Source organism: Hippocampus zosterae, chromosome 11 (genome assembly GCF_025434085.1).
Source record: "Hippocampus zosterae strain Florida chromosome 11, ASM2543408v3, whole genome shotgun sequence".
Lineage (NCBI taxonomy): Eukaryota > Metazoa > Chordata > Actinopteri > Syngnathiformes > Syngnathidae > Hippocampus > Hippocampus zosterae.
The window spans coordinates 5,090,859-5,101,487 of record NC_067461.1 but is presented as its reverse complement, the minus strand read 5'-3'; the positions used below and the strand labels follow the sequence as shown (position 1 = coordinate 5,101,487).

At 45.7% G+C, this 10,629-nt stretch overlaps 1 protein-coding gene across 1 annotated transcript; it reads right to left on the bottom strand.

The window, feature by feature from the left end:
* Positions 1-5,664: 5,664 nt before the first annotated feature.
* LOC127610140 (dickkopf-related protein 1-like) lies at positions 5,665-10,327 on the bottom strand. Its single transcript, XM_052079912.1, has 4 exons — positions 9,546-10,327; positions 9,236-9,380; positions 9,011-9,133; positions 5,665-7,523 (listed from the first exon to the last, which is right to left on the bottom strand). Exons 1-4 carry the CDS (start codon positions 9,726-9,728, stop codon positions 7,246-7,248), a joined length of 729 nt encoding a protein of 242 aa, XP_051935872.1. The 5' UTR covers positions 9,729-10,327; the 3' UTR covers positions 5,665-7,245.
* Between the last annotated feature and the right edge of the window lie 302 nt (positions 10,328-10,629).

The window sequence follows — 10,629 nt, the reverse complement described above, 5'->3', positions numbered from 1 at the left end:
ATAATTCGTTCTGGAAGAAATTTCTTAACTCAAAAATTTTGTCAAGACGCGTTTTCCATGTAAATGCCCTAATCCGTTCCAAAATTCTGACATAAATGTTTTCTAAAGCATAAAAAGACATTAAAATGTATAACAAATGCACGTTACAATGAGATTATTGCACAATAAATGAGAGTTGTGCATAATGTAAAAACAAAGACTAAAGAATAGAAATTATGGTCTTTTAAATTTTCCCAGTGTAGGAAAAATAAAGGATATCTTATCTTATCTTAACTTTGAACTGCTTCCTCATCGTTTTATTGCCCTCTTTTGTTCATGTTCTAATTTTCGTCTGGCATTTTGTCAACAACACGTTGAAAATGACCTCTGAATAGTGAACAATGGCCACCATGTTCTGCGTTAGCTTCCAGGATCGCGTCGCCTGCCTGCCGTAATTTGTCGCATCAAATTTTTTGTCTTTTATCTGTAAATAGATCATTTGGTGCAACCTCAAAATGTTAACCTCTTGTAAGCTCATTTCATAAAAGTTAGAGGACTTTTTCACTGCCACCAAAAATTTGAAAGTGTGACGTGCCGGTGCTTGGATGTGGCCCTTATAATTTACATTTCAAAAAGTGAGGTCATTCAAAAAGTCACAGTGGAAATTCAGGCAAAAATGATCAATCCGATAAATGGACCTTTGTGTTGCTCGGATTAATGGCACGGCCGTGTTGTTTTGACGGTGAAAAGAAGGCAACCCAAAGACGAGCCAACCGAATATTTTCTACATACCTGTGAGAAAATGTCTCGAACAACCCCGGTGATGTCGGTTTGGCTCTTGCGATCGTCTCCGACCGGCTATTTATGACATCCACTTGTTTTGTCCTCCTCACCCACAGGAGCCGCCGGCTTATTTTCGACAGCGGCGATGGAGAAGGCTTTCTCGAGAGAGGAAATATGCCAAGTTATCAAACATGTAATGTATATTTGAATCAGCTCTTCTGCTTCAACCACTAAGTTTCTCGATTTTTACTTCAGTTACAGCGTGCGGGTATTTTCGCCACCCTCGGATTGGGCTTTTGTCGGATAAACATAAATCCGGAGCGTAAGCACGTGTTTTGCGGTATGACTCCATACTCCGCCCTTCATGTCATGTTACTGTAACGGGCGAGCGGCACGAGAGAATTGTCTCTGTTTGGGGCCTGGCGCAGTCGTCGCTCGGGTGAAGTCAGAGCGAGCTTCTTCATGTGGGTTGGTGGGGACTCCGGTGGCTTATGACATCATCGCGGAGGGCGTGGAGACCACATGTTCGTAGCTGCAAGTGATGCCACGATGGGTCGAACCAGTCAGCTGAGATGATCGATAAGGATATTGATGTCATTATGTGTTTGTTTATTGTGGCTTCGGTGCAATTCGTTGATCGTATCGTTGAATGTGCACATGCACCAGACTCAGGAACATGGTTGAAGTGAGTTGAGGAACGTCGTTTTGACAAAAGCGGTGCTTTACCGCCATCTTGTGGCATTTTTTGGTGCTGTTGAAGTAAGTTGAGGAGATTCACTTTGAGCAAAGTGGCGCTTTGAAGCTCTTGTCGGAGCATCTTGGTGTTCATGAACTAAGTTGGGGTAAGTTGAGCTTAATATGGATCGCGTAAGTTGTGCTTTGCTGCCATTTTGTAGCATCCATCGGCCATTTTAAATGTTTTTCAGGGCGGGTGTCATTTCATTCCACTAAATCTGTATTGCTACTCGCAGGGAGAAAGTGGAGGTTACGTTGTTCCGTGCCCCTGCTCTCAACTCACAACACTTGTATCTTAAATCATCTTTCCCCATTCAAAAGAATAGAAATGCCATTAATCCGTTCCGGCCCTCCGCAAAACAACAAAAGATGTCGTGGGATAGCACAACAGCACCCTATCGAAATGACATGAATAAATGTAATGTAAAAGGATTTTTTTTTATCGTAAAACATGATTTCACGTATTCACTGACAAATATTACCAACTAAATGGTAACGTACACTAGGAGCAGATATTTTTCTGCTCCCAAAAAATTTTTGAGGACCACCACTGCGCTAACGGACCAAAGTATAAGTTATTTCATTCACTTTGCGCCACCAGATATTGGAATTGTCATCAGCTTTTGAAAATCCATATTGGTCGGGCTAATGCCATCCAATTTGTTCCCATTTCAAGACAACATTGTGTCCAGGAAATGGACCACATTCAACTTGAGCAAGTCAAAAAAAACAAACACCATTGTTATCTGATCACATGCAGCAAGTCATTCTCGCCAATCCCCCACCCCCCCCCAAACTTTGAGCTCCACCATTATCAACCCCTTGACTTGTCTTCTTATTTCACACCCAGGTTAGATCACAAAGTCACCCCGACACTCACTTACACACTCGCCTTATTGTGCTGAACGAGCGGTACTTTTGTTATCAGAGCGTTGCTCAATCAAGGTAGATAGTCGTCATCTCACAAAGATGAATAGCGAGCATTGTGCCCAACCTTTCTGTGAAGCGATTGATGCCAAACACTTGGAGGTTTTGACACCTTCTTGCGAATGTTTGTTTACACAAGAGCCGGCCGGCCGGCCGGCTGGCTTTCGGGATACGCTGGCCCGTCCTTTCATCTGACGCAATGGCACACGGCGCCTCTGTGGTTTTGTTCGCGTTTCAGGATGTCCATCAGGACGCTGGGCTTGGAAGACTTGCAATAACAAGGGCAGATATTCCAGGCGCTCGGAGCAAAGGAATATTGTAAACAATGGCTGAAAGGCAAACAGGAGTGCCGTGGGCTTTTATAGCCCAATTAAGTGTTATCGCAGTGCATTATGCACCGCATCAACCAGACAGGTCTTAATCATCGCAAGCAAATAAAACGCATGGTTAGGGACGGCTGACAGGTTTTATGTGGGATAATTGTGGGGGTTTTGTGCACGATGGTGTTTTTATCTCGCTTATTAGGAGCGGTTTGAATTATCCAGCCATGCATTTTCTATAGCGCTTGTCCTCATTAGGGTGGCGGAGAGCTGGAGCCGATCCCCGATGGCTTTGGACATATACACGATAGACAAACACTCACATTCACACAGACGGATCATTTAGTAACGCTAATGGTATCGGTATCGTATCGCTAATGGTATCGGTATCGGTATCACAATCTGGCCTACACCAGCCTTATTTTTAGGTCTCGGGTTCTTGCGGAGGCTGACAATAGCAGTCACCGATGCGGCTCACCTGTTTTTGTTTTTTTTGGTTTTTTAAGCTGAGCCCTGAGTAGCTTTTGTTGGCATTTTCAGTCGACAGTCAGTCCCAAAAACATGGCCGTCCATTGAGATGGACAAAAATAAACGCAATATTCATCAGGAGGCGGCCCGGTAGCCCATTTGTTAGCACATCGGCTTCACAGTGAAGAGGTACCGGGTTCGATTCCAGCTCCGGCCCCCCTGTGTGGAGTTTGCATGTTCTCCTACATCGGGCCTTCATGGGTTTTCTCCGGGTGCTCCGGTTTCCTCCCACATTCCAAAAACATGCATGGCAGGCTGATTGGAAAATGGATGGATGAATATTCATCAGATTGCCATGATTAGACGAGTGGGGCTACCTAGAACACATTCTTGTGATTTTTTTTAGGTTGACTTCCCCTTTCAAATTAGCTTTATTTTGAAAGGTCCACTTTCCGTTGGCACCAGCCGGCCTTTGGTCAATACGATCAATCGACTGTAGCATAAGAATTGCATTTGGGTCTTAATGCTAAGTCATGCCTTGTGCTGCCTCAGGATGCCAACGCGGGGGTCCGATGCACTCCCTCTCTCCCCACGTTTGGAGCATGAATGTGTCATAACAAGCAGCGGGCACACGATTTGTGCGAGTTTGTTGCTCTTTTTACTGTTGACTCTCCCACTTAAACGCAGCATCTCACACACACGCACAGACGACTAAAACACACTTGGCTTTTTTGGCACGGGCTACATGCCTGTGGCTTGTGCTAGTCTGAGGTTGGTGTAATGATGACACACTCACACACACACACACACACACACACACACATGCGCGCACACATACACACACCACACACATAGCTTCCAGGACCCCCACAAACATGACTTGGCCTCGAGCTGCATGGTATATTGTAGTGCTGACAAAGCTCCCCATTACTTTTAATTACTCAGCAGAAATTGTTTAAAATGGCGTGTGTCTCTTGCGTGCCTCTCGATACATCGGCGCACACATCATTACAGTGGAACTTATTCGCAAATCTCACACAGGACTCAATTCTTACACCAATAATCCCGGTGATAATCAAGCGACTGATTGAAAATGGATTTTTTGTGACTGAACAGCAAAAACGTGCATGTGAGTATTATTATGTATATTTGAGTATATTTAAGTATTATTATTGTCCACTTGGGGTCTCCACACTGATCCTTTCTACTTTTAGTCATGGACGCCCACGTCACTCACCAGGCAAGGTCCCGCCTTTTAAAGGTATACTTACTCAAAAATCACCGATAATAATCGGGGAGGGGTCTCAAACTCCGGTCCTCGAGGGCCGTTTCCCTGCTTGTTTTTTGACTCTGCCTGCTGCAACACACCCGATGATCAGCTGATCAGCGAGCTCTGCAGAGGCCTGATAACGGCCCTGATCGTTTGAATCAGGGCCGTTATCAGGCCCCTGCTCTACACGGAATTATCTGTGTCTTTTGAGTGTGTACGGCTTTAAAGGGTGGAGCCTTGCCTGGTGAGTGACGTGGGCGTCCATGACTAAAAGCAGAAGTCAATGAATTGGCTCCCAGTCATAAATGTTTACTCCACATTGGTCGTGCCACACTTCTGTACATATAATATTATACAGGTACTACAAAAAAACAACAGAAAATACAGAAAAAAATAATCGTTAAAAGCACAGTTTAAAAGTTCAAGAGAGAAAAAACAACAAACAAGCAAAAATATCAAGTTTGTGAATATCATCCAACCATGAAATAATGAGCCATGAGCAAATTGCCAATAATGTGAGAGGGGGCAGCTATTGATCAGGAGCTGCACATTTCGAATACAATCGTAGCAAACTCGCCTCATTTCAATCCACATCAAAGTGTAGCCTGCACTGTGAAGTTTTCAAAGCGGCCGGCGACACGACACCACTTCTGTGGCCGTAACCAGATGAAGACACTTTTAATGTCTTTGCCTCTTTTCATCATGTGACAGACATCAAGAAGAATAAAACGCGGTCGTTTTCTGGCCATCTTCTAATTGAAAGCGTCTTAATTACAGACACCAAAGGTGTATTTGGGAGGTTAGCGCACATCCATCGACACGCTCTGCAGACTCGTGCCGGGAAACTGCGCGCGCCAAATGACGTCAAAGCAACAACAACAACAACAACAAAAAAATCACCATTTGTTGGATCTTTACGCACTGCCGCCGCTCCCTTTCAGGGAGCTTCTAATTATATCCTTGCCGGCGACACCAAAGAGTTGCTCTCACCAAGATGAGGCCGACACGTTGTTATTACCTCTCTGCTCTAACCATTTGATATGTCAGCACCCTGTCTTGTTTTTAATGTCCATCTAATAACATGTCCTCCTCCTCCATAGCAGGATGTGGCACGCTGGCTCTGGGCTGCACCAGTGCCTCATTAAAAGACACTTTTTTTTGGGGGGGGGGGTGCGACGGGGGGGTCTCTCTGTGCATATCTCAGTGATTTGCGGGTAATGAATTGGTGTGGCGCACACAGCCAAAGTATTCCAACCATCCACTGGCTCCCAACCCGCTGATTTGTGAGAAATGGCGCGACGTGTTAAACAACAACGGCGGTAATTGTTTGCCCCCACCACCACCACCGCCGCCGCCGCCCCCGCCGAAAAATGTTGGCGCCTCAATGTCAAGAAATAGGTCCGCAACAAGTGAGTTTATTAAGAGGAGCGTTTAATAAAACATTCACATTCTCAATATAGATCAGGTTTTCTTACAAAACAATATGAAACAATATTTTCACTGCATGCGGCACCGTGTCGTTCTCCTACTGGTGTTGACTCCATTGCACAATGAAGTGCCCCCCCACTCCCCCTCCCAGAGAATTATTTACAACCAGGCTGAGGAACCTTTTATCGGATAGCCAAGTGCCAGTTTTGGCCATGCAGAACTCAGGATCAAACGTTACAGTGTACGCCCCCCCCCCACCCCACCCCTCAGAAATATTCTGGATTTTTAAACGCTCATTTTTTTTTTTTTTGACGAGCTCTTACAAAACCAAACTCCGAATGACAGAGGCGAACCTTCTATAGTACGACGAAGAATACTGTCGGGTTGCTAATGCTAATTTCACGATGCCGCTTTGTACGTATGTTAGCATTGAGCTAGCTGGTGAGATTAATCTATATGGTTTGTTTTTTGAATGTACAATGTCGAGTTATAAGGTCAACTTGAACTGGGAATAACACGTAATCAGCGTGAAGCAAGTGCGCTTAGCATTTCATCTGGGGGGGGGTTCTCTTTTCCTCAAAGTGATGTTATACTATAGGCCGCGAGAGTGAAAACAGGCTCTAAGGTAATACTTTGAAAAATCTGCTTTAATAAGTTCGAAGGTGTTGAAGGTAGGGGTTGAAATTACACTGTTCAACAATTTTGCTAACCACACGTTTTAAGTAAACTTTTCTGGATGATGTGAAAAAGTCGAGACATTTTATTTTTTTTTTGTCAGTCATCGTCAAAAATACATTTCGTGACTCGTGAAGCTATCGCAGATTAAAATGTTGCCGTCGACCCGTGTTATTTCTATAAAACAAACATTTCCGCCTTTTCCCGGTGGGTCTGCGTACTTATGCGCCGCGGGATCGCCGTTTTCGTATATATTACGACCATTTGTGTGTTAACTGTTTGTTGTACTCAAATTCCCTGGTCGGTTCCCCAGCCATCATTCACAATGCAGTAATTTACTGCAATAACCGAGGCTTCAAGTTCCATAAAAACAGAAACAAAAAAACAGCTCTGCCATTAACCGCCATGGACAATTGATCTGGACACCCCCGCCCCAGCCCCCTCCCTGTCTACATATCCCCTCTCATCCATTCATAGACAAGTCCATCATCTCTGCGGGTGTATCACTTTTCCCAGGAAGCGCATCTTTGCTTCCTGGCGCTGTCTCGGTGTCAGCAGCGTTGACAGGAAAGAAAGTCTTGGGTGTTGGCATATGTGTGTGTGTTTGTGTGTCAGTATCTGTGACCCGTGTGTGTGTGTGTGTGTGTGTGTGTGTGTGCGTCAGCGTCTCTGACAGGTGTGTAGGTTCCGGGCCGACGTCCTGCTGACGGCGTGCTGCTGCTGCTGCTGCTGCTCGCTTCTCTCAGGCCTGCACGCCAGACCGTCGCCGCAGTCGCAGCGCTGGAACAGCTCCAGGCCGTGGGTGCCCTTGCGGCGGTGGCGCGTGCACACCTGGCCCTCGCTCAGCACCGGCTTGCAGATGCGAGACCAGAAGTGGCGGGCACAGCACAGGCCCGCCGAGCAGTCGGCCGAGCGCAGGCACGTGTCTCCTTCCTGACCTTGGATAAGAAACAAAAGAGGTCAGATGATCATGTGGGGGGGGGGGGGGGGGGGGGCGTGGCATAAACCCGCCGGCAATACAAGGCTTTGGCATGAGCGTAAACAAAAACGGCAAAAGTGAGTTGTTGGTGTTGTTGTTTTTTTTAAACAAAAAAAAAAAAAACGCAGTTTAAATTACACAGAGCAAGTAATTGGAGGGCGGCCCGGTAGTCCAGTGGTTAGCACGTCGGCTTCACAGTGCAGAGGTACCGGGTTCGATTCCAGCTCCGGCCTCCCTGTGTGGAGTTTGCATGTTCTCCCCGGGCCTGCGTGGGTTTTCTCCGGGTGCTGCGGTTTCCTCCCACATTCCAAAAATATGCACGGCAGGCTGATTGAACACTCTAAATTGTCCCTAGGTGTGAGTGTGAGCGTGGATGGTTGTTCGTCTATGTGTGCCCTGCGATTGGCTGGCAACCGATTCAGGGTGTCCCCCGCCTACTGCCCGGAGACAGCTGGGATAGGCTCCAGCACCCCCCGCGACCCTAGTGAGGATCAAGCGGTACGGAAGATGAATGAATGAAAGTAATTGGAACCCCCTACTAGGCTTTGTAATAGGACATGCCACAAGATGGCAGTAGAGGACTACCTCTGGCTTAGTGAAGCTCCTCCACTCACTCCAATCTAGTTCTTGGACACCAAGATACCAAACGGTGCCGCTCAAAGCAATAATTTTACAGTAGAGAAGCATCGACGAATAATGGAGGATTATGATCTAAAAACATATTCTATATAAACTATACAAAGCGCTGCCGCTGAAATTTCGAGGCTTTGGAAAATTTTCTATTTAAAAAGAAAAAAAAGGTATCGAAATGAATCGATTGTGGCCAAATAATTATCGGTTCATTTGATAATTAATGATTGCTGCAGAGGTGAGACTACAGATGGTGCCAAAGCAATACTGTCGTCTTCATTAGCATTACTGCAAATTACAGAGGCTCTAAAATAAAATCCATGAGTTTATGAAGAATATATTATATAATATATATAATAGAGGGCTTCACTCAAGTCAAGCCGCAGCAAATGGCAAAAATTGGAAAGTAATTTACACCCCCGCAAAAAACCATTGCCTCTCGATGGTGTCACGGCACTACTTAAAATATTTGGCAGGTTGCTGCGCCGAAACAGCAAATAGGTGAGCTTTTCAGCAGATAACGGCAAAGTTAGACAAAACAATCGCAATTAAGTGAATCCATGGCTCGCAAGTAGGTGGGGCAACAACGATTTCAATATTTTTAAAACCACATTTTAACAATACATCCTTAAAATGGCACCAAAATACGGCTTCTATATTAGGGTGATGGCCTGAGCAAAACAGCAAATAGGTGAGTTTGGCATAGAAGGAACTTTTAAAACTTGGTGCACAAAAGGGCAGGCGACACAAAAAGCTAACAGTGGACCAAGAGAGATCCAATTATTTTATTTTTCTCGTTTTTTTTTTGATAGTTACCTTTTACCGTGTGCGCTTCGTGGGCAGTGAGGGGTCTCTTGGCATGATGCTCCATATGATGCTCCATGGTAGAGTTGCGTATATGCCAGCCCGGCCCATCAATGTCATTCGTCTGGCAGACACCTGGAGAGGACAGGAGAGTGGGAATTTACACTTGTCCAACAAAAAAGGGGTGTGGGGGTGTGGGGTAGGGGGGTGGCAGAGTTTGCTTTTGTTTGCCTTTACCGTTGCTGCAGCGGCTTCCAGCGCAACACATCGAGTCCCGTGCGCAACGCTTCCGGTTCTTGCGGCACGCCAGACACATACTTCGGACGTCGTTGCAGAATTCATCACCGCCGCAATCGTCGTCATCCGCACATACTCCTGTCGCCTGGATGAGTGGGGGTGGGGGCATTAAATCACACGACAAACGGACGACTTGTATGCACACTAACTTTTACGCAGTAGAACGGTTTTTTTTCTTTTTTACGCACGGTTAACTTTTATGCATGGAGAGACACACACAAGCAAAATAAAAATAAAAAAGGTGGCATACCTGCGAGGCGTCCACGGGCAATTTGTGTCCCACGCTGCCAGGCGGCGAGGTCCGCGGACTGGGGCTGACCGGCTCGAAATTCTTGATGGCGTTGGAGTTGAGGACAATCGGCCCCGCGTAAACGTATCCAAGGAGCGAGAGCCACAGCGGCAGGAAACAACGCGCGACGCATCGCATCAGCATGACTGGATGGATCCTTTTTTTATTTTATTTTTTTGGGGGTTGTTGTTGTTTTTGATGGTGGTGGTGCTGAGAGCAAAAAAACAAAACGTCCCCCCCCCAAAAAAAAATTGGCCTAGGAATTCCCTCTAGAAAGTGTTCCAGAAGAGAATCTCTCGTCTCGTGTGTAAGGCACGTCTCCAGTGTCGCCCCAAGTGCCGGTTTGATGCTTTTATACGCGCGGACCTGTTTGTCTTCCCGCCCCCTCGCAGGGCACAAACAAAGGCGAAGGGTGGAATTTCAAAGACGGTGCGCGGAAAACGCTCATCTGTTCAGACTCCGTGTTTGGCTAATGATAACGACCTGTTAAGTCTGTCTGATGAGTGTGGAACGTCCAGTGCGCAAATACGGTCAGGCTTAAGAGACGAAGAGAGGGGGGGGGGGGATTTTGAAAGTCTCCAGCAGCAGACATACAAGTCAACAAGAAACTTGAAATGCCAACGGTGGCCAATGGAAATCATCGAGACGAGTCGCGGAGTTTACGCGATTTGAATTTTTTTTTTTGGGGGGGGGGGGCACTTTGAGTGTAACCACATGTCAAAAATATAGCCATAAAATTATTTTGACAGATGTGCTTATAGAGAGAGAGTGTGTACAGGTACCTATCTAGGTTAAGTTCAGCAACAAGTGGAATCTAACCCTTATTTCATACATAAAGTATTTATATGTGTTTGTTTGCATTATTGTCATCATGAACACCTGATGTGCTAGCAAAAAAAAAAACGGGCAGATACAGATTTTGTTGTTTGGGTCAGATCGTTTTTCATCTTTTTTTTTTGTGAGAGAAAAAAATACACAATAAAAAATAATCAAGAAAAATGAGGATTTTTGGGGGGGCATAAAATATGATTGTCAAATCGGAATT

Coding starts and splice junctions, on each gene's coding strand:
- LOC127610140 (XM_052079912.1), bottom strand. CDS start 9,728: ATGCTGATGCGATGCGTCGCGCGTTGTTTCCTGCCGCTGTGGCTCTCG. Junction 9,134..9,235: donor TGGAAGCCGCTGCAGCAACG/GTAAAGGCAAAC, acceptor TGTCCTCTCCAG/GTGTCTGCCAGACGAATGAC. Junction 7,524..9,010: donor CGAAGCGCACACGGTAAAAG/GTAACTATCAAA, acceptor TTCTTATCCAAG/GTCAGGAAGGAGACACGTGC.